General features: G+C 36.6%; 1 protein-coding gene across 1 annotated transcript in view; it reads left to right on the top strand.

The window, feature by feature from the left end:
- The window catches only part of USH2A (usherin), a 373,387-nt gene that overhangs the window by 143,419 nt on the left and 205,013 nt on the right, over window positions 1-24,955 (top strand). Inside the window, exons 26-31 of the mRNA XM_021393255.1 lie at window positions 1,193-1,466; window positions 5,034-5,237; window positions 5,360-5,440; window positions 7,686-7,871; window positions 19,752-19,865; window positions 22,400-22,561. Coding sequence (XP_021248930.1) covers window positions 1,193-1,466; window positions 5,034-5,237; window positions 5,360-5,440; window positions 7,686-7,871; window positions 19,752-19,865; window positions 22,400-22,561 — 1,021 coding nt within the window. The remainder of the gene's footprint in view (window positions 1-1,192; window positions 1,467-5,033; window positions 5,238-5,359; window positions 5,441-7,685; window positions 7,872-19,751; window positions 19,866-22,399; window positions 22,562-24,955) is intronic.

Raw genomic sequence — 24,955 nt, forward strand, 5'->3', positions numbered from 1 at the left:
GAAATGCTTTCTTCCCAACAGCACTGTGTGATCTATGTTAAAACTCATCAGTGAAGAGAAATGGTGACTTGCTCAATGGACTGCTTTTGCAATTTGTAGTCATCTGCCCCGATGCAATGATCTATCCTTAACCTGTGTTTTAGAGCCCTTTTCTGAGAAGGGCTGTGAACTCATGGAAATGGGAAAAGCTGTGGTCCCAACAAAACAAATAATCAAGGGAAAACCCTCTGAGCAAGCAGTCAGTGTGCACTTTAAAACAGGATCTGTATTGTCAATAGCATGGCAAGCACTGAGTTCTTTCTTATGCTAGTGTCCCTGTTAAGAAAAGACAATCTGATTATGAATACTGCAGTATTAATATTATCAGTAACCTAAATATGTCAGTTTGTCAATACTGGTGCTAAGCATTTATATTAAAGTTGTAGGGTTTTTTTTGCTTAATAAGATTTTAGTGTGGAAGAAGAAATGCTTTTTTTGTGAGCTTATCCATATTTTTCAACCACAAGTTCATCATCTTTGTGTTTAATGCTTTATACCTTCCAATCGACAGTCTCACACCACTTGCATTCTAACTGCTTAGAATAAATAGTCCTACAGTAAAACATTTGGAAACTTCTGCTGTGATAATTTAAGTGGAATGCTTTTCTATTAGAAAAGTTATTTCTATTCAATTAGGAAAAGACATATTAATCTCAAAAAGAATATACAAATATAGTTATTTTCTTAAAATATTTAGGAGAATGAGGATGAAATACAGAATCAGTGTATGCTGGAGAAACTGGAAATTGAATTCACCAGCCAATTAAAAGAGCTTAATCAGATCTGACATTTCATTTCATTATTATCTTGTTACATTCTTCCAAAAAAATGAATTGATAGGTAAAATACTGTTTTCTCATTCTCAAAAAAAAAAAAAAAGCAAAGTAGTTCTGATTCTATATCTCATCTTTTCCGTAAGTCCCAAAATCAGTTGTCAAAAAAAACAGAATATGTGTTCCTACATTCTGGATTAACTGCAAATTAGCATGGTTTATGTGAAGAATTTTATTGTAATATCTACTTTCCTGAGGATATAAAAATATCTTTATCCTTTTTTACTTGATTTTTTTTAATGCCTGCAGAGTGCTCATCTTTTATTTCTCTGTATGTGGTGCTTTTTTCAGAATCTCTTTTTCTGTTTTAAAATGTATAGATTGAACTGAAAAGTGGAATACTAAACGTCTTGCTAAAAACTGGCATTGTCTTTACCCAAGTGGATCTCTGGTTAGGATTGTCTTATTGTGATGGAAATTGGAAGAAAGTAACTGTGAACAAGGAGGGTTCTGTAGTTTCAGCAAGCGTGAACGAGCTGAGAGAGCAGACACTGGAACCCAACGTTCAGCAACTGAAAGTAAACTCTCCCGTCTACATAGGAGGAGTCCCATCGGAGATTCAGAATGTCTATAAAGATCTGGGGTCAGAACAAGGTAAGGTGACACTCAGAGTTTGACACATTTTTCAGAAACTTCTGTCATGCGTAAGGTTGTTGGTGGACTTTCTGCTGCTCAGAGCTTAAATTATTGAATGTGTAACGTTAATCAAGTTTAGCAGATAATTTACTAAGTCCTCCCATTCATTGTTACTTTAACTATCGGTTATCCATACCCATTCAGCTTAATTTACTCTTAATCCCTTTGTAATGCTATAAAATCTTTCCAAGCTAGTGACATGTGAAGCAATCCAAGTCATATGAAACTGGAGAGTGGCAAAATGGGATGCTCAACCAGAAGGAGCTCAGATTTTCCTCAGAGAAAGCCTGTTCAGATCAGCTTGTTTCACACGATCATTTTGTCACGTTAGCTGCAGATCTGTAATAGAACACAATGGAATACAGTACAAATATCTTAAACCACTGTAGTGCAGCTGAATGTTGGCACGGGTTGCCAGTGTTGAAGGCTTATTAGTCCTTTTGCAGGCAGTAGCGATTATTGTATATATATAAAAAAAAAACAAAACAATAAGTATAAAATCCTGAATTAGGATTTAAACTATGTTATCTGGTAATGGTTTTTTTGTGTGTTACCAGGAGCAAGAGAGACATTCGCGAGTCCCTTTTGTTCTGAGATAGATCACATTTCTAGGAAAAAGAGGGAAGCACTAGGTGCAGCTTGCTGCTAGTAACCTGCAGCTAAGGATTAACTATATGAAATGTATTCAAAAAAGTGTCTTAAAATTAGCCCTTTTGGGGTCAGGATTTCTATTCCTTATGGTAGCATTCGTCACTCACACTGTATTTTTCAGACACAATGGCCAACTAAGCAGCAATCAGTAAGTGATTAGTGGGGAATCAAGTAAGTGACTTTACTTGTACTTCCATTGAATGCACGTATTCATGTAAACTCTGCAGAGCCGCACTGCAGCCTTGTGGATTCACAGCTACAGAAAGGTTGAATCAAATCAAAGCACTAACATTCATAGCTCAAAAATATTATTTTAAGTATTACTCCAGCCGTGGGTATCATATATTTTATAGTCTTCCTCCAGGTTCTACATGCGTAATTTGTATGGCTCAAAAGAGCTAGCCAGTCATCGCCTGTCAGCATTGCCTTGTAGCAGATGGTATGGCCTCTTCAGTGGGTGCATTCTCAGCTCCTGCAGCAAAGAGAACTGTAATCTAGGGCAAAATAGTCTGAAGTGAATGTCTGAAGTGCATGTTCATGCACATCAATAAACATTACTTTTTTTCACCAAGCCTACTCAGCACACTGCAAAATAAGATGGCAGAAATGAATTGCTATTTAGAACTTCTCACAACGAAAACATTTTTCTGTGTTCCTAAATGTAGATTTAGATCCACATGTTAAAACCTTGGCTTAAGTGAATATTCTTAACTTATGTCTGACCCTATCATGCTCTCAAATGTAGCCCGTCAGTTTCTATCACTGTGGCCAATCAGAATGATATTGGTAATGAGACAATTAGGCAAAAAAGGAGGTAAAGCTGAAATAAGACACAGCTCCATAGGATGTTAGGGCAGACAACTGAGAAAGTAGTAACATCTGTGTTTTGGTTTCCTCTAATATTACAAGGTTGTTTTAATTATAATCTGTAGAAAATGTGCTATCAACTCTACATATTCAAGATGAGCTGGAAGGAAAGTCTGTGAGAATTTGTACTACAAGAACTTAACTCCACAGCTACCTGAGCACAAGTGAATAAACATTATTTGACTGACATCAGTCTGAAGTCCTCAAATACTGAAGATTCAAAAGGAAATGAAAGTTATGGATTAAATTATGTTGTACAGCATGCATCTCAATCACAAATTTAGCAATTGTTCATTTGGTCTAGTAATTAAGACGTTTCTGCAGACTGGTATTAATTGCCCTACCACAGAATGTCTAGAAACTGAGCAAATCCCTGTGGAGTAGGAGTTGACTTTAACAGAGGTGCGTGCAATATAAAGAGCAGTTTCTCTTAATTCCTAACATGGTGAAGAGAGAATTTGTTTTAGAGGATTGTTCAAAATCAGTATCTACCTTCAGTGTCCATATCTTTTTTCGGACCTATCTATGAATATTGGATTCTTGATTTAGGTGGTTAAATGTGATTGTTCTTATCTGCCATTTTTCAGAAATAAAGGCAGTAGAAGTACATAATGTGTAACAATATATAAAAATATATAATGCTTTCACAAAGCTAAAACGAGCACTAATCTGTGTAAGACTGATTTTTAATTTACGTAGTTAAATCTCAGATAAATTGAAGTCTTCAGTTTGCTTACTGTTTTCTTTGGTTTTACTTTAACTGCTTATCAGTGAACTTTAGCCAGATCTGAGGCCGCTCCAAAAGTAATGCCCTCTATTTATTTCCTTAGAAACTGCAATGACTATGAAGAGCACAATGACCGTTTGATAGAGAAAATTTGCAGCTACAAAGCACTGTTTTTCAACATAGTCACCACCATGAGCTATGCATTTTCACCAGCAATGAACAAGAGCTTTCATGTTGTGCTTGTAAAAATCTGCACCAGCAGAGGTGACCTGCTGTCACCACTGCTGAAACACACCACCCACAACCTCACTGTGCTTACATCCATTGTTTGGTCTCCATAAATGTTCAACAAGCATCAATGAATGTCAGTGGGTGTCATTTTTTCCACATGGAGGAGTTCAGTTCTGCATCTTTGATTCAAATGTGCTTCCGTGTCAGATGCCATTTTGTCAGAGTGCCCCTCTGCTGCCATCTGTTGTACAGTAACAAAATGTGATTAAGTAATGGTGAGAAAGTTCAACCTCTACTGCCATGCCACTGACATCTGCCTCTTATGTCATGAGCCAACATCATAAGCTAGGAGGCATTTCTTTCAGAGCAGCCTTTCCTTTTGTTTTGCATTAATATGTTAATTTTTGTGTAAATTAAGTCATAGAAGTATGAAGAAATCTGAAGCACACTCCAATTTTGTTGTTGCAAATAACTAGTTTAACATCTTTGTAATGTTGCTAAGAATGTTACACACACACAAATATATACATGTACATACATGCATATAAATAGTTTTTCCTGTCAGTAAGCAGTTTAGGGTTATGTTTTCATAATGTTTTTGCAAACAGTATACTAGATTTAGATCTATTAGGATAATTGGATTTACCTCATCTAAATCATTTTTTGAGTATATTTTTAATCTACAGATCTTCTCAATTTATGAACAAAGTATTGTCAAGCAACAGAAAGCCAATTTTCAAAATCAGAATCACTTTTTTGGTAATAATTTTAAAGGCAGAAGAGACAGAACAGAAAACAAATATTTTCTCATAGGTTAGAATTGATAACAATGGAAGTACTGTTCAATAAGGCAGGAATTCAACACTAGAATGTCAGGAATTTTTACCAGCATCATATCTTGAAAGAAGAGACATATTTCTTACGTTGCAAGTTAACATTTTTCCATTACAGTCTTTACTGTTGAAAATACAGTTTCAAAAGGAACAAAAATGATTCTTAAGTAATGACTGAGGCTCTTTATGTGATACTAATCCCTTACTGTTTGCTAGGTTTCGGTGGTTGCATGAAGGATGTTAAATTTACACGAGGTGCTGTCGTTAACTTGGCATCTGTGTCCAGCAGTGCTGTCAGAGTCAATCTGGATGGATGCCTATCAACTGACAGTACTGTTAACTGCAGGGGAAATGACTCCATCCTAGTATACAGAGGAAAAGAGCAGAGTGTTTATGAGAATGGTCTACAACCATTTACAGGTAATACATTGGTACCTTAATTGAAATAGATCATTTTTATTTCCTTCTGTGTTAATGTGTTACCGTGTTCAGTCTTTGTTCTTTTTTTCCTCCCCTCTTTTGCATCTCTGTGATCTTTGAAGAATACCTTTATAGGGTGGTTGCCTCAAATGAAGGAGGATCAGTATCTACTGTATGGACCCGTGCTCGTACAAGAGAATCAGGTAAATACAGCTTTAAGGCTTACTTATGTCCATTTTTCATGTTTCATTTTTCATTAGGTTGGAGAAAAGCCCATCACAAGGATTTTGAGCAGTCTAAGTCACGTAGTATTTCTAATGTTACCAAAAGTCATTGATGCTTTGAGTAGTAGCAGACTACTGCCTTATTTCACCTGCAATGTGTTTAGACAAATATTTTCCATGTATAATTCAAATTATTTTCCAAATATATATTTTATTATGCCATTGTGTGAGAGCAAGGAATGTAAAATAATTGAATTACATTAACAGAATAAGAACAGCCATGTATCTAGGCATATTGATGTGTGCACATCCAAATTCACATTTACAGGAGTCTGCTAGAGTAAGTAACTGTATTTTCCCATGTATGACTGAGTGATACTAAATCAAGTGTGGAGGAAGGGAGATACTGGAGAATAGCAGGAGCATGCTGTGGAAGATGGGAGGCCATGTAGCTGTGAGACGAGGATCTAGTGTAAACTTTTTTTACATTGTCTGAACATGCATATGCTGCTTAGTGCTGCTGAATAATGTAGATGGGGGAAGGATTCTTTTTACAAGTAACCTGCAGATTATGAATATTTAACAGAAACGAAGTGTGTGGCTTGTGGAGAAGGTTTCAAAGGAACATAATGCCTGCTGAACATTAAAGATTGTATTGATCTTACATTCACAAAGAGAACTTTCTGCTCAGTGCTTTTACAAACATTGTGTTTAGCCAGCAAGTTCTTGAAGATTTACAATCCTGCATTTTTTATTTACTCAACTTTTTATCTTCCATAAATGGAAGTGTATCTGCATTCTGTCAATGCAAAAAATTATTTTGATGAAAGAAATTCAATATAAGATGTTAAGTGATACAACATGTGTAAATATTTGACTTGTTAATACACTCTTACACAACTTAGTATCGTTATTTTTTGTACTACCCAGAAGAGAGAAGGTACATATATATTTTCATACCAACTGTCTGACAGTAGTAAGCTTCCCCATAAATTTATGTTTGCAAGCTGACCACAACGTTGAACAGCTATATGTTCCCTAGGGCTGGGGAATAATTGCACTACTTAATTATTTTTGAGTTGGTTTTGTTGCATCCCTTATGAGAAGACCATCTGCTATAGAGTACCTTACCTTGCTCTGTGATACACTTCAGAACTAATAAAATCAATATAATGCTGTGGTAATGGAGGCTTTCCTAGAGCATCACATTCTTTGTATAAGAATCACAACTTCCAAGTGTTTTCATACTTTGCACTACAGTATTCATGTAAAAAAAGGAAAAAAAAAACCCACAACTAAACCAAGTCTCTGTTCATATTTAATGAAACTTAAAATTATATAAAAAGTAGTTATTTGATGGTGAGAAAAGCAAATGATCATCAGCAGGGCTAGGGAGTCCACATGCATTTACAGCAAACTCATCATCCATCATCCTGCCATAGTGTTCCTTGGGCCTTTCCTCTGCATCCCTTGTGCAGTCATCTGTGATGAAGTTGTTACTGGACAGACCTTTACCTGATATAGAAATATCTAATAAATAGTTAAAGGTTAAGGGAAATGGGATTTTTTTTTTAATTTGCTACTCTACACATATGAGTTTAGCTTTCCAGTTCTTCTAAGCATCTTCATTTTTCTTTTTTTAATTTTTCTTTTCATTTTCTTCCCCCTCCCTCCACCAATAGAAAGTCTGTTTTACTGAGTAGTTATCTGGCATTGCAGATATATGAAAATAAATTAATAGGCTTAATTTTTTGAAGCACTTTTGTAAATGAGGATGTACATTTTTTTTTGAAAAGTTTTGTATTTTTGGCATTCTGTGGCTTAGACATCCAGATAAATGTCAAACCCTTCTCTGTTGCAGTCTCTCTTGCATCATTCAGCTGCTTGATTATAATGCCTGAACTTCCTAGCTACATACAATCCACCTCCTCTTTTTGAGTGATGCTTAAATATGTTTGATACATTAAATGTTTTCAGAAAACCTCAACAAGATGAGAAGAAATGTTATGTAGATGGAGTTTTGATGGTTTTGAAATATAGCTTAAACTGAATAGCTCAAGATGTGCAGTCATATTAAATCAGTGCTGAAAAGTTACAACTCTAATAAATTGTATTTATGCTAATGGTTGAGTCTGATTTACTGCAGCCATTAAAAGTGAAGAATAGGGGCAATAGTCTCCTTAGAACTGCCATTTTCTCTGTTTTCTATTTTATCCTTCCACAGTTCCACAAAATGTGCCAACTCCCTCAAGAGTTCACAGTATAAATGGTTACAGCATTGAGGTCACCTGGGACAAACCTGCTGGGGTCATAGGTGTAATTGAGAAGTACATTTTGAAAGCATATGAAGAGGATGGTCCCAATGTACCCATCACTATTGCTGAGCTTGCTGACACTAGTATGCTCACAGGTAAATGTTGTTAAGTACCATTTACTAGATGTATCTAATAACATGGCATGTTTATACCTCCTTTTGTTGAACTATAAAGTATTGTCTATTTTCATGTATAAAGAGCATATGTACTTAGGTTGCTCCAAAAGTAATGTCCTCTATTTATTTCCATGGAAACTATGACAGATACAGAGAGCAGAATAGCACTGTATGATAGAGCAAACTCTCAGCTACAAAACATCCCAAAACGTCCGCACCACAACCTCTGCATTTTCACCAGCAATAAGAACTTATAAAAAATCTGCTCTGGTGGAGGTGACCTGCTGTCACCACTGCTGAAACACACCACTCACTGCCTCACTGTGCTCACATCCACTGCTTGGTCTCCATAAATGTACTGCAAATGTTGATGAATGCCAGTGGGTGCTGTTTTTTTCACATGGAAGAATTCAGTGACACCCCTTTGCTTCATACACATTTCCATGTCAGACGCCATTTTGTCAAACTGCTCCTCTGCTGCCATCTGTCACACAGCAACTACATCTAATGGAGTATTGATGGGAAGGTTCAACCTTTACTGCCATACCACCAACACCTGCCACTGACATTTTGGGCCAACATAATAAAATAGGAGGCATAACTTTCAGAAAAGCCCTTGTAAAACTGTCAGTACCAACATACATTGATTGCAATGTATTGACTTCAAAGAGCAGTAGAAATTAAAATGCATGTAAATACTGAAAACAAGTTCTATTTAGGCTATTTTTCCTGATTTTGGAGGAGAATTTTTTTTGTTTTTCTTTAGTGCGCATTATGGTACTTCCTCCTGTTTTTCATCTGTTTTACCTGTGTGGACTCTAAACCTAGGTCCCATGAGATACTGTTTAACATGATAGACCAAAACACCTGATACACTTCCCTAAATTTGACCATGTAAACCTAACTGATTTCAGTGGGATCTAGCATGCGTTTATGTTTATCAGATACTTTGCTTGCTACTACTGGGATTTAGAAGGTATATTATTATATAATGAAGGAATTGGTGACTTTGGGTTTAGGGGGTTTGGTCACTCCTGAGCTGTGGGTTGTGAACAGGAGCTACTGCACGTGAGATGAGTTTTCTGGAGTCCTGGTCTTTTTACCTGTAGGAGCTGGATGTTTTTAGAAATGAGAGACTCTTTGCCCACTACAAAGAGGATGTTTTGGGACCTTTCTTCCTGGCAGGGCAGTCTTACTTTCTTAGTTACTCTTATTTTCATTGTCTATTTATTCATTGCCCAAAATTAATTATATAATTCATAAAAATAAAAAACTCCAATGACATAATGCTCAAAGCTAGTGCCTTGGTAAGGCTTGACTTTAGGCAATATAACAATTGCAGAAAATGCCTTAACCTTTCAGCAGTATATTACTGCTCCTTTCCTGAAGCCCAAGCAATACGTGTTCAATGTTTTTACATATGTATGTGTTGTTTCTCTGCTGTAATGTAGAGATACGTTTTCAAGAGCAAACATGCATATATTTTAGTTTCTTCAGTTTGAAAGTTCTTGACTATTTGTTAATAATGTACTTACAACACATGCATTGCATCAGCTTTTCATTATTACTGTGATTTCTTTGAACTTTTTGTTTGAATACTCTTTTATCTATGTGGAAATGCAATATAAATTACATTAATAGAAATTCGAGACCATATGATAGATAGTGAATGTTAGATAACTTAACAGCAGCTAATTTTCAGAACTTAAATTTAGTTTAGTTCTTGTTGGTATTATGCCATGATTGTGCATTAGGGTTATGAAAAAGTCTACGCTGGGCTGGATAGGTAAGAGGAATACAATGCAGCTTTCAGGAAACAGAAGGATAAGATGTTCCTTTGTATTATATGAGGATATTAAATAGACCCCATTTTTTTGTCTTTTATAGCCTATAGCTGCTGAATAATTCAAAATTAAGTGACCCTAAGAACTTAAAAATGACTATTCAACCACTGTCCTCTCTGTTAATGTCAGATTGTAGATTCTTTGGAACATGACATAAAGTGAGTCTTCCTGTTAATATAACTTCAGTTGGTAGTTTGTCTAATTCCTCTTCTGGAAGCTGCATCCTTACCATTGTGCATAATGGTCTGCTGTAGTATTATCTTTCTTTTTTTAACCAGTTATGCTTTTGCTTCCTGTAACTTGCTATGACAGTAAGTTTTCAAGTTAAGTTTTGTCTGTGTGAAAGGAGTACTTCCTTTTGTTATTTATAACTGATGTTTTATAAATGTATTTCCCAGTTTCAGTGTTGTATGAAATATGTAATTTGAGCCCTCATGCTGAGGTCAGAACTGAGACAAGTGAAAAACTATTTCTGTAAAATCACTGATCTTGACGGATGTGATTTTGCCTTTAGCCCATTGATTTCAGTGCAGCCTACACAGAGAGATTAGTTTGTGGGCATTAGAAAATGGCTACTCTCAAACATGAGAGTTATAATTGAGAAAATACGAAATCTCAAGTGATGAATTAACAGTAGTTTTTGAAGACTGGACAGTTTGCCTCCAAGAGCAGATTCGCAGTGTGTAGATGATGAGCACATAAATTCCTTACAATTTAAATGCAAGCTGAGGCTATCAAAAGGATACTTGAGGGAGTGTTGGAGAACGTGTTTGCCTAAGCACACTAGATTCACGTGCTGCCAGACATACCTGGACATAACCTGGAAGGCAACTGTATAGTAACAGGGTGATGGTAAAGGGTGGTGGTGGGACAGTTAAGACTGCTTCTTTTCATGTGTCATATATGTGGCGATTGCAGTTTTGCTGCTAGTAATGTAGGATAAGATACGGTACATAGCCATAAGCATAATCACTACACATAGATGTACCACACGTTCCTGTGAAATTTAATTTGCAAAGATATATGTTTGATCTATGAATTTTATATATAAATTTAAGAGGAAATCAGAAGTAAAAATCAACATGATTTTTGGCTGGAGTATTAAAAATGTCAAGTTTTCTCTCATTATAATTCTCATAATTTTCCTATTTTATTAATAACTTTTCCTTCCTTATTCTCTTATTGTGCTGCATTCATCGTGGATAGTTAGCTGCTTATAAGCTTCACTTTTGGTTTTGAATCAGTTTTGAGGAAGTCTTGGTCATTTTGTTTTTTTTTAACCAAAAACCAGGCTGTACTTGGAGAGTATTATGCCATAGTGCCTCAAAACTAGTTTTGTTCATTTTTAAGAGTGTTGGCAGTACAGGAGGAAGTGGAAAGAGCTGGAAACAAACAGTTGCTACCCTTACACTTATATTGTAGCCTGCTGGATAATCAGCATTTGGAAAATAATACAGGTCCTGGAAAGCATTCACAGTCACCAAGAGCTGTGAGACTGGTCAGAATGGAAAATGTTGTAATGTGATTTTCTTTCCCGGTGGTTGGAATCCCTGTTGTACTGCACTATGTGAGAATTCTGCAGTGCAAGGAGTTAAAGAGGAAAATTACTGTTTAATCATAGAATTATGGAATGGTTTGGGTTGGAAGGAACCTTTAAGATCATCTAGTTCCAGCCCCCCTGCTATAGGCAGGGACAGCTCCCTCTAGACCAGGTTGCTCACAGCCCCATCCAGCCTGGTCTTGAATGTTTCCAGGGAGGAGAAGTTCACAGCCTCTCTGGGCAACCTGATCCGGTGTCTCACCACCCTCATAGTAAAGAATTTCTTCCTAATATCTAGTCTAACTTTACCCTCTTCCAGTTTAAAATCATTTCCCCTTGTTCTCTTGCTACGTGCTCTGAATAAAAAGTCCCTCCCCAGCTTTTCTGTAGGCCCCCTTCAGGTTCTGGAGGGCTGCTATAAGGTCCCTCTAGAGCTTTCTCTTCTCCAGGCTGAAGAACCCCAGCTCTCTCAGCCTGTCTTCACAGGGGAGGTGCTCCAGCCTTCTGGTCATCTTTGTGGCCCTCCTCTTCACCCACTCCAACAGCTTGATGTCCTTCTTGTGTTGGGGGCTCCAGAATTGAATGCAGTACAGTTGAAGAAATTGAACAGCATTGGCTCCAGTACCCACCCCTGGGAAGCACATCTGATTTGCCTCCAACTGGATTTTGTGCCACTGATCGTAACCTTCCTGGTCCGGCTATAAAGCCAGCTTTCAGTTCACTTAACTGTCTACTTATCTGTACTTTGTCAGCTAGTCTGTGAGGATGCTACAGGAGACAGTATCAAAAGCCATACGAAGGTCAAGATAACATCTAATTCTATCTTTGTGTTCATAAAGTTTTTCACCTTATTATAGAAGTCTATCAGGTTGGCACATCAGTTTGGAAAATCTGAGTCAAAGTGAGCCCTATACTGATTCAACAGTAATTTCATCTTACTTTTCATGTGATCCCTTATATCACTGGCTCCCAGTACAACTGGCTGCACATTGCCTCCTGTGCTTAGGCAGAGAAGATTGTTTTCAAATGTTGATTTAAATGTATAGTTTTGTGAGATAGTTACTAACTGGCTGCAGCTGTGGGAAGGTTTAGAGTGTTCAGCCACTTTCCCATGGGTGTCTCATTACATCTAGAGGAGAATGAAGAGGGGATTATTGCTTAGCCTTAAGGCTTGTCTGGTGTGTCTTAGCAAGTTTTACCAACAGAAAATTAATCCAGCAAGGTGATCATTTCTCATCCTTATCAATTAATGCTCAAAATACACACAAACACCCTGCTGTGTGACACAGAAAATAGCTCATGAGAAATAACTCTGCTAAGCTTCTCTGAGTTCTTCTTGACTCTCAGTGTTTGAATTAGCGTTCTCACCTGTATCGTGTGCTGTACCTTCTGTTTTCACAAAGGGTTCCTGCTTTAGAAAATGGCATTTGCCTTTACCTGTCTCAGGAAAGATGCCTCTACTGTCAAGCACAAATAAATTTTATAATTCAAATTGGTGTCACAGAATTCAGGAGATCCACAAGTCTCTTAAGTTTCAGCAGCTCCCAATTACAGGCAGTGAAGAGCAGTAGCAAATGCTGCAAATGGTAAGATATTCAGCAAAAGAATTCACAGACATTTTGTATTTCTGTTACAGAGTTGTTTTTTCAACTTCACGTGGTTACTGTAGTTCTTTGTACCTGTGTCATTACACAATAACCAAGTGTTGAAGTTGTGGCTGTGAACATGATGATGAGAAAATTGTTGTTGACAGTTTATCCGCTGAATGCCCACAGTCGCTATTCCTTCTTCCCCTTGAAATGAGCTTATGATTTCTTTTCACCTTTAAGTCTTTTATACTCAGTAGATGACTATCTCAGGAAAAGTTAATTTGATGATTTGATATGGTTAATCAAAGTGATTAGGCTGTGCCCTGGCTTTGGAAGCTGGGGGATTTCTTCTCAGAAGAGGAACTTAGGCCTCCTACCACTGACTAGGCTTGCCAGTGGGGTGAAGAAAAGCTCACTGCCAGCTTGGAAAATGACCATGTTTAAAGAAAGAACTCCAGAGGAGAGCTGCTCACTCCAACTGAAATGATGAGGGAGACTTCTGCCAGGCCTGAGCAAGCAGTGGAAAAAAGCATCTGTGTCTGCCTGGAAAACCCCACTTCATTCTGCGAAGGGGCTTGGAGCAGTAGTTTTGGGGTTGCCTGCAGGCATGTACCATCACCCACTGCAGGGCTTGGGAGTCAGGGAGCTACAGGAGCAGCCTGAGGGCCAGACTCTGCAGTGCCAGGTGCAGGGCCCCTCAAGATCTGGGGCAGTGGTCATTGTGGGCCAGAAGACTGGCATCCAAGGCAGCGAAGGCACAGGCTGGGTAGTGCTGCACTGAGGGGGCACAGGCCAGACGCATGGATTTCTCTCACAGAGATTGCCCTTCCGCTGCAAAATATTGTTGTCTTTGAGATCTTACAGAAGGTGTGTTGTACCAAAATCCTAGTAATGATTAGGGATGCGATGCGTCTTGTTGGTGTGTTTTTTTCTCTGTGGGTTTGCAGAGACTTGTTCTCTCTGTCTCACCCACATACAGACGCATCTCACTCAGTGGGAGGAGGTGAAGGAGTATACAAGCATATACAAGCAGCTGCACCTGAGCCTCTGCTCAGCTCCCTGTCTGACTGCCACAGCTAATGTAACATAGGGCAGCCAATAGATCTGTCAATGCCCATTAGGTTCCTGTAAATTGTCAGGTGGTGCTTGAGCTCCTGGTGACTCTAAATCAGAGTGGCAGAACATAGGTTCTTATCTCCTTTCATTTAGCAGGCTTTAGCAGACTAGCAGCATATGCAATATATGCATTTTAAAGAAGGAATGATATTAATATTCTGCAATACTAAGGTTCAAACTTGATTGAGTTTAGACCTTAATGAGTCTCGTTTACAGTCCAATGCTGCTGTATAAAATTACTCATATGAAATGTAAATTGTCTGATTAAATAAACCTGAAAATTTTGTCAAAATTACATCAACACTTAGCTACATACTGTATATTTTTATTGACAAAAAAGAAATCAACTTCCTAGTGTTTGTGAGAAAGAAAGGGATTATTAGTATCTTATTGAAGTTTGCAGAGTTAAGAATCTTTCCTTCTCATCAGACTTTTAAAATTAATCATACAGTAAAATTAGCAATGTCGAAGTTATCTGGGAGGATCAAGAGGAACAGAGCGATAAGATATTATAAACCAATTCTTTCTGTGGTTAAGCAGTGTCTGGTGCAAAATGAGACCGTTGGGTTATGGTGTTCTGCAAATTAAAGTAGCCAGAGTTATGTGTAGCCAGAGAATGTGATAGCCTGCCTTGAAATGTTGCAACCTGAATTGCATCTTTGAGACCAGTGGAGCTTGTGCTTGGTTGATTATAATGTAGGAATTGCTAGGGAAAATGGTCTTCGAAGCCGGTAACCAAAACAAACTTCTTTTGATTCCAAAGCATTTTGATTCGTACTCTGCTTATGGTAAAAGATGCTTTAAAAATGCAGATGTATGCGACAGATTGGTGTGCACAGGCTTACAGTTCGGAGATGCCTATGTAGAAGACACGTACTTAAACAGTTTTGCTACAATCTGTCAAAAACACAAAGTCAGTTGAGGACTTCCTTTTCTGGTCAGTGGACTGTGATTAAGTGTACTGTGGCAATGATGAGTCTTGACACACAAGTGACTTTGTTAGACGGATGCTGGATGACCTCAGGCATTCAAGTTGGCTAGATAGTTTAGGTTTGGGGAGAGAGGATTTGGTATTTTATTTTTTTAACGACTTAAAAAAGCAGCATGATACATATATAAGGTAGAATGCTGTTTCAATTGCATAATTTGTACTTCACAATAATTCCTTATGAAGTAGAGTATTAGGGAGGAAACAATGTAAAAATCTGGCAAGGAAGAGTCCCTCTGGCAAAAACAAATAGAACTTGTGTAGATAAGCTCTGTGGTTGACTTTGGGAATCTCAATGTTCAGTAGCAGAGCTGATTTTTCAGGCTTTGCATGAAAGTAGTGCCTGGTTATGATTAAAATTATCTAAGTTTGCCTATAAAAAAAATTGAATTAACCTTGCAAAATGCTCCTCTTCTACCATCCTAACAGAGTGATTTTATTTTGTGAAAAGAGGAAAATAATTTTAGTGTTTGTGTTACAGCTGTAAGATTAAATAGCTGTTTTTTGTGAGTTGTGTGTGGGCAAATCGGCTTAATTTTGTTATTAGGGAAAGGCTCCTTTGCTAAGTGTGTTTCAGAAAAAACTCACCTCAATTTTTATTTCTTTAGAAAAAATGATATACGGACTAAAAGCTCTAAGTTACCATAAGCAAATGTGCCATCTCTGAAGATCAGGTGGTGTTTTGATGTAACTTCCTCTAAAAGAAAGATAGTATATCAGGGAAGGGAAGACTGATTTTTGAACAAACTTTTAACTAGATGAGGAAATTATTAAAGTACTACACTTGCCTTTGAATCTGTTTTTCAGTGTTTGCGAACAGAATATTAGCCCTTGTACCTTAGTGGTAAAATAATTCTTTTCCTTGATGAAAAATACCATTTTTTCCATTATAAATATACTGGAATATTGTGTCAGAACCCTGTAGGTATATGACATCTCCCTTTTAGATGTCCTGAATATAAGAAGTGTCTGTTTTATGGAGAAGTGAAAGGAAAAAGCTTGATATTTACTCTTCTGATGTACTGTCTGTGTTATAATGAGTGGGTTGGTTATAAAGGTGCAACTCATTCTGACCAGTTAACATGTCTGTTTTATCACAAATTCATTGTTGACCCTTTTCTGCTGTCCATGCTAATTTTTCTTATCCCTTATCCACAAGAATGAACATTTTTTACACTGTCAGAATTCCAACCTCCAACTTCAAATATTGCAAATAATTAAAGATCATTTAAATAAAAGTATAGAAAATTAAATGCTAGTTTTGCATATAAAGTGGGCTTAATGTTCTAGGTGTGATTCCAGATCACTCTTTTAGACTGTTAACTTTACATTCATATTTAACAAATGACATTATTCAGTTTCATGGGGTCACTGTGTCAAAATGTCTGTGTTAGAACTTAAATTTATTTCCAAAGGTTCTTTGCATGGGCAGATAGGAGTGGTGTGTTAGAATGATTTACCATCTCTGATTCCCTGTGTGGATTTTAAGGCTAGGAACATAGTCTATGGTGTAAATTTTAAGTCTGAATGGATTCAACTGATCTGAAGTGGCAGATGGAATGAATGGAACTCACATCTCACATGTGGGAGGCTGACCCTCTTCTTAAATACTGATGGTCCCTCTAATTCTATTTCCTGATCAAGGTGACAGTTTATCTACCTCTCTCCTGCTAACACTGCTAGAATACATGTAAGTATGATTGTGGCCAAAGGTTGCTTTGTCAACTTCCCATCTTCAAAAGCCCAGTGGACTGTTTAGCAGGCCATCCTTTGTTGGATATAGACAAGAGATGTCAATCTACGTGTGTGCAAATTGAGGAATTTGGAGAAGTTTTTAAAAGCTGTCAACCATCTTCATTAGATCATAGAATATTTTTTATTGCAGAATTTATTTTGCTGGGCTATAAATTATTTCACATGTATCGGTGGTGATCTTTGCTATGGGTCTGCTGACTTTGTACTCTAAGATAGGCACTGGGTGTAAATTTCACTGCCTGATTAAAAGTGCAGAGGAAAAGAGTGGGTAATGAGAGCAGAACAGCCAGTTCTTTAATTGAATTAAAAGCCGGGTGACACCAATGCAGACACCTGTCCAATTACAGACAGGCCAAGGTGTTTACCATTGCTGTACAAGCGATTTGAAGATGACAGAAATCTTTCCGCCCACAGATTAACATAATGAAGGAGAACAGATTACAGTGGATGCTGGCCAAACAGATAGGTTGGCAGCTGAGGAAAAAATAGTTTGCTGAAGTATGTAAATAAAATCTGTGCGCTTTCTATTGCCTACCTATGCAGCACATCTGTTTCTTTGCTGAGAAAAAATAGTACAAGTGTACATGTGAAGGAAAGATATTAATTATGGGATGAACAAAGTATTTTTTAGTTGCTGTTTTTGCTGAATATGTTTTTTTGACAACAGATACTTTCTGTTGCAAAAAGGTTGTTTTGTTTTTCAAATTCTCACTGTCCTTCATAAACCTACCTACATAATGTACACTCTGTTGCATTGCAGATGTTTCATATAAAACCCTTCTACTTTGTCAAAAGTAAAAAACACAACCAAACAGCCCAATCCAAACCTTCTACAGCTATGAACATCTTACTGTATATGTGCTAGTCTGACTCTCAGTGCCTGAAGCCATTGATGACCCCACAGAATGTCTTCCATCAGGAAATGCAAGGAGCATTAATTCACTGCTTCATAAGAAAAGAATGCTACAAGTGCTAAATGTACAAATAAAACTAAATTGCTTCCTAAAGCACAGCAGAGTGAATAGAGGGATAGCGTATGCTCTATACCATGCTCCTCTTAACAGAGAGCCTGCAAATGTCACTGAGGATTTGGTTTCTGCTTGTGTTTATTTGCTGAAGGTACCAAAAGTACCTTTTATACTTTCCCATGTTTAACTCTCAATGATCTAGAAATAAGTGCTTTCTATTGTCTTATGCAAAAAAAAAAAAAAAAGCTTTTTTTTAAAAAGCAATGACATTTCTCTGCTGAAGAATTTCGGTAGGTACCAGTATTGTTGCTTTACAGAGATACTGACATTTCAAAACATCATTATTTTCTTTTTTGTGCATATTGAATGCTCTTAAAAATATTTGCCTTTTGTCACAGAAAGATTACAGACACATTTGTTTGGGTAGGGGCGGACACGACATTCTCTTGCTTCCCTGTAGTATTTACACTAGATAATAAGACGGCAGTAGAGTTTTTCTCTGCTAACTTGGGATTTGCAAAATCAAAGCTATTACCAGAGAGAGTTGATCCTGTTCAATTGGTTCAATTTAACACAACTATTCCGGCATGAGTGCTGCTACATTTGACTATCTCTTTGTACATAAGAACAGAACCTCAGAAAATTAAAATAGAAACATTCTTTACTATGCCAGTCTTTGAAGTCTTTGAATAAATTCTGATAAAATATACAAAAACAACTAATTCAATGAAAGTTAACTTTGTGTTTCCATGTGACTATACATATTAATGAACGCAGTGTAAAAAATAGTAGACTTACTTTGAGTATCCCATTCAGAAAAAAAGTATGTTGTAACCATGAACTTCCAGCATCCAGTTCTCTGTTCTCTAGCTGTTTGTTTTTTTTTTTTTTTTTTTTTTTTTTTTTTTTTTTTTTTTTTGTGGCTATAAAGTTCTTACATGGGAACAGAGATTTTCTGCTGAAATCTAAAGTTTTGCATTCTATATTGTAGAGGCAATTTTTAGAGTACTGTAGTATGAGAGGTTTGGCAAACAATTATGTTCTCTGAGATTCTGCTGTTTTTGGAAACATTTTTGCAAAGATACAGCTTTGAAAAACCTAATATAGAGTGGTTGCTAAATAACAGTATGTGCCATGAAAATAATAATCTATGATTCTTTGGTTTTTTTTATGAAACACTGCATTGACTTTACTAAAAGCTGATAGAATTGAGATGAGAACATAGTTTGAAATAAAACTTGACATGAGCTGACCATCTTTAAATTACTTTTCGTTCGATATTAGTTTATCATTGGGCCTATTGTCAAATGGGAGCTGCTGACGCTTCTCAAAATGACTGTAAACCAGATTTGTTTCCACACAATCCATCTGCATAATTCTGTTCAAAATATTGTGTAACTTCCTGAAGTGTCAAGGAGTACTTTACTGTATCCACTACAAGCTTCCAATCTGTATGTTGAAATCCCTCAACTTTTCTTCTCTAACACAAGCAAGATCTGAAAAAGACAAGTTTACAAATAGCTTTTTCTGGTAAATCCCCAAGTACTGTGTCACCTGAATTTTTGTTTCAGTAGTGGCAAACATATAGGCTATATTCTGCCAATGAAGTAATGAAGCACAAGCAGGATGCTTCATATGAAAAAGAGATTTGAGTTTATAGAAGAATAGTTAGTTACAACATTGGAGAAGAAGCATTAAAATAATTGTTCTAAGAGACCGTGAAAATTCCTTGAAAAGTCAAAATGAATAGCTGAAAAAAAAATGTTGAAGCAGAAACTAAGAATAAAGCCTCAAATTTATTGTTGTTGTTATAATAAAATGTGCAGCTCAGTCTTGAAGTAGTGTTTGTTGTGGTGAGAATAAGTAAAAGAAACTTAGCTACATGACAAATGTTGAGAATGCAATAAGACACCACTTTTAATTTGTTTTGCAAAATCTATGTTGAGACATGATATGAATGAAACCTTAAAACCTTTTTTCTTTTCCACCTCTGTGTATGTATGTATGTAATCAGTCTATACACTGTACATGCGTAACACCTTGCTTTCTTCTGTTGCAGGCATATTGACAGGCTTGCGTCCCTTCACAAACTATGCTGTAACCCTAACCGCTTGCACTTTGGCTGGCTGTACTGAGAGCTTGCATGCATTGAACATCTCCACTCCACAAGAAGGTAAAGTAATTTCAAAGGTCTTGACTTCCACATTTCAGTCATGAATAATAAAACAGGAGAAGAGCTAAATGCTGCAAAGCCATTTGCTGGAAAACCCCAACCTAATTTGATGACAAAGTGCATTGCCAGACCATAATTGCTCCATTTTTTGGGGGGGTGCGAAAATGAATCAAACTCCATACCCTTTAATGACATGCATCTTTAATAGCTGTAATGCAGATTAATGGGCTTTTTAATTGCTGTTACATTGTTCATGCAAGAGCCTTGTCATTAATATGAAGCATCTGAAAGATTAATGAAAGCTTCCTCATTTTACTATGGCTCAGAAGTAAATCTAGAGACAGTCTGACTAAAAAGAATTGATTGTATGGCACAGTATGAAATTGAGAATCAAATGGTTGATTTCCATGGTTTCTTTTAACTGCTAAACACCAGCAATAGGCAACAATTATTTCAGTATGATGAAACCTCCGTATGCCAATTGAGTTATTTATCAATCACTGTTCAGATTTTCCCTTTTCTAAACTCTTTTACTTGTTGGGCTCCAACTTAAAGGTTGTGAGTGTAAACTAATGCTTTCTAAGCTTATGTTAAGAACTAGAGTGGGAAAAAAGAGAAAATAATACTATGGTTCTGGCTTTAGAGACTAGCCTGGTAATAATATATATAATAATATATATCAATTACACGAGCAAATGTTCCCAAAAGAGCCCCATTCTCAATTAAACATCAAGTCCAACTCTCATCCTTCTCCTGGTTCCATCATCCTAAAGCCATGTTAATCCAGTTAAAATCAGTAACTCCAAATTTGCTCCAGTAGAATAATAAAGACTTTGACTTAAATCTATAGGAATTGTTTAATCTTCCATAATGTGGAGTAGTTTTCAGAATTTCCTCTCTCCCACAGTAACTCTCACAGTGTATTCTGAAAATGTTTTCTCTTTTAAACTAGGTGATAGTAAGGTGCCAGTAAACCAAATAAAATTTTAGCATGAAGTTGTGTGAATTCAACCATAATTATCAAAAGACTACTAGAGTGTTGTACGACTGCTAGAACAGGTATTTGTGGAAGATGTCCTGATGAGAACAGTCCTGAGGATTCCTGTCTAATGTGTCTGGAACGTGCTTTTGATGTGAACGTGTTGAAAACTGCCAGCAGCACCATTCCAATCAAAACACTATATCACCTCTTTGGGAGTTCTAAATAAACTGACTGAGTTTGTCAGGTGGTATTAGCCATGAAAATTCTTAGCCTCTGACAGCCAAATATTTAATGGACTCTGTGATGTTAACATGAAATACAGTGTTGTACATTTCTTTCTAGTGTTATAAAGTAATTAAAAAAAGTCTGTATGTCTTGTTGTCTCAGCTTAGTGGGTATTCTTGGTAAAGAAGGAATTCTGTGTTGCAGAAAACATTCACTGTTTTCAGATGTGCTGTCATATTAGGAAGGTTTAGGCAAGAACAGATTTTTTTTCCCCAGAGATCAAATAAAGCCATGGGGAACATGTGTTTCATCCCTCAGAAGAATAGAACAAAAAGTCAATGTACGGAGTTTCTATTTTTGGACACTCTTGTTGCATGCTCTTAGTAACAATAAATTGATGATACATAAGACAGACACCATATCACACCCTCCAGCTATCCCTGTTTCCCTATTGAAACATTCATTACTTTATATTGTTTTCACATTGCCAGCCACCGCTAGTTATTGTTTTAAATTGCTAGCAGAGAGCTTGTAAATTACAAGATATTCCTCCCAGACTAAGGCCCAAGTTCTGCTCCTCTTGCGCTATTCAGTGGGATTGCCTGTGCTTCTAATGTATAACTCATTGAAATGGTGAGAGAACTTGACTTTTAATTATTATCCATTGCCAACTTCCAGTATGTTGTATACTTAAAATCCATGCAAAACAAACATTACTAAGTGTATTGAATTATGAAAAGTGTGAAGAAAGGAGTACTGTATAAGAATAATGCATCTGCATTTATGATTAGAAAAAGTGATCACTTTTTGGTTATGAATAACAAGCACAAAGAAGAGTAAATAAGTTGTATTAAAAAAAGACTGCATTAAAATTATGTATCCCTCCATGTGCTCAGTGTTACTTACCTGGAAAGATACAGAAGCAAAATTATTTTTCTAAAAAGTAAAGAGTGTATCTGTTTCTTTCATAGAACTTTGTGTTCACTACGACACCTCACAGGTTGTAGGAGAATTCTCAAAATCTTTGTACTTTGCAAACATAAAATCTCTCTGGAAATTTTAACCTTGCAAAAAACCTTTCTGGTAGCTGTTGTTCACTGAGAGAATTTCCTATTTGCAGAAAGCTAAAAATACTGTTATACAGTAGACCTGCAGTAATTTTATATCCGTTTTCTGAACTATCTTTAAAGTCTTAGGAGTGTGGCGAAGACTCCCTTCCTTACTCCCTCTCTTTCTCACTTTTTCTCACCTCCCGCAATAAGGTAAGATACATGATACAATATACAGTATTATATCATTAATATAAATATTGTACATTTTTCACCAGCCCCTGAAGATGTGCAACTACCCACAGCAACAGCCTTTCCCACATCCTTGCTGATAAGTTGGAGTCCTCCAAAAACACCAAATGGTATTATTACGCAATATACTTTATATATGAATGGAGTACCAATTTATTTTGGAAATGGGACCAGATGTGTTGTAAAAGGTATGTTCTCCTCTAAGTAGCATGTGAGATGGATATGTCATAGTTTCTGTGAATAGTTGTATAGCAGACCCCTTCGTGTTTTGCATTTGTGACTGTTTTAGTCTTGCTTTTGGATTTTGTAATTCATTACTTAGAGTCAACTGTGATAATCTGCATGTTCGATAAGACAAAGGTCAAATACGAACTAGTTGTGTGCCATCCCTGAGTTACCTTGCTTAGGGAGTCATCTGGTGTTATTCCTGTTGAGAGTGGAGGAAGCCAGAAATTGGGTTAAAATATTCAAGAAATTTGGACTGAACTGCGAGGTTGAACTCTCTGCTTCTACAATAGTAATGATGGGGTGAGTGCTTTGTCACATGTTGTTAAACTTCAAGACATTTTCCTGTTTGGGCTGAAAATACACAATTCTTCTGCTCTGATGTGGACTCTGGTAATAGCCTCTCACGTAGCATTTATTCTCCCTGGAGTTCTTTTTTGAACAGCAGCACTGTTATTTCTGGTTAGAAGTGACCAAACTTTCTGAAAATGTATTACCTGTTGAAATTAAAGCATTTCAGATGAAAAATAAAATGAGTTGTATACACTTTAAATCACAGGAGGTTCAATTTGTTAGAGAATCCTTCATAGAACTCCGTTGTGACTCAACAAAAATTAATATTGCCATGGAGTATCTAAATCCTGTCCTGTGTTATGCTCTTTCACAGGAACTGAGTCGTCTTTTTGATAGCTTTATAACTTTTGAGTCTCATAGCATTCAGCTCTCAAAACAAGTAAACTATAAGCCATTGGAGACAAGAAACATTCTACAGATTTAATATTTTTTTCCCTACTATCTTCCTTCAATTTTCTTAATTAGAGAACCATTGTGTTTCTGTCCTGAACTGCCCAAGAATTCAAGTTATTTGTTCAGGTTGAGGTTGTTTATACTACGTGCCCACCAACAAAACTGGAAGTACTGTAGCAAAATGTAAATTCTGTTCTGGACCCATCAGGATTTGTGTGTAGTGATAGGTACAAGTAAAGCTAAAACATTTCCCATTGGACAACTTGGGGAAAAAAAGTATCAGAATCCTACTTTCTTTTAAATGTAAGGCCTTAAAATTCAAAGCCATTTCTGCTTCTTGAGTTAGTATAAAACATATTTAAAAATTCATATAGTTCAAATTTCTTTGCCTTGCACAGGCCATAAGCTTCTGGTGTGGTGGGTCAGTTTTGACACTGAAAAATGAATCCAGTTAGAGAACGTCCTGAAGGCTGTTGATGATCGCTGTAATAAATAGTGCACACTTTAAGTCAAACTTTTTCATTCTGTATTCAAAGGTAATGGATTTTTCGTAACCATAGTAACCTTAGAGTATTTCTGGATAAATACATGAGGTATATACATTCTGGTTTTATTTTTGAATATAAACTACCACATTATGTATTACTAATAATATGAAAAATAGGATATAGGTTAGCATAATGACAGCTCAAACTAGTACGCATTTTTCTTCTGCAAAAAAATAAATATTTATCAAAAGTATAGGTTCAATTAATTTCCCCCCCCCATTCTCCCCAGTTTTCTGGTATTCTTGTAGTGCCATTTATCTTTTTTGCAAGATCTCCATTAATCTCTTATTGCCATCCCATAACGCTATTCTTAAGAATTTTGAATTTCATCACAGGTAGTTTTACTGGTGTGTTAATCCCTAACTGGTTGTAAATTGGCAAGGAATGAAAAATGTTTGGGGAAATGGTCACCATAATGTATGTTGTTCAGTTGGTTTTTAGTTCAGTTCTGATTGCGTTCTGGCCCAGTGCTAATATGAATGCTTGTTGATAGAAATTACAGTCAAGTAACTTTTCTATTTGTCCTTCAAAAATCTGAAAAGGGTGAATTAAATTTCTGATTTCTGATGTCTTATGTCTAAGTCTTGGAAGATCACATGGAAATTTTTCAGCTACATCAGGTTATATTCAGCTAAACTAATTTAAGGAAAAGTCTTCAGGTTCATAAACTTCTTAGAAAAGCTTTTGTCGCTTGTGTTCAGAAATGATTTATATTTTTCTATTGTGATCTTGATATTTTTGACCCTATTGTGCATTTTATAACTTTAATAATTGCAGTAGCATTTTTACATCCTGTCTTTCATTTCCAGCCTCTCCAAGAAGTGCTAGTCTATCTGAGCTGGAATCCCAGCTTTTCCCCCAGTATATGAGTATTCAGTAGGACAGAAATTCTTTCCATCTGTTTTCCAGCTTCTCATCCAGACTTGCAGTATCTTGGTGATTACAGAGCTTCATTGGTTTACTTTCCTGAAAAAAAAAAGGGCTAATGAATCAGGTCATGTTGCCTTGTGCCCTACTGCACAGGAGCTACTCTTGCCCTGTCACAGACATGGCAAAGAGATC

This window comes from Numida meleagris, chromosome 3, assembly GCF_002078875.1.
Source record: "Numida meleagris isolate 19003 breed g44 Domestic line chromosome 3, NumMel1.0, whole genome shotgun sequence".
Classification (NCBI taxonomy): Eukaryota; Metazoa; Chordata; class Aves; order Galliformes; family Numididae; genus Numida; species Numida meleagris.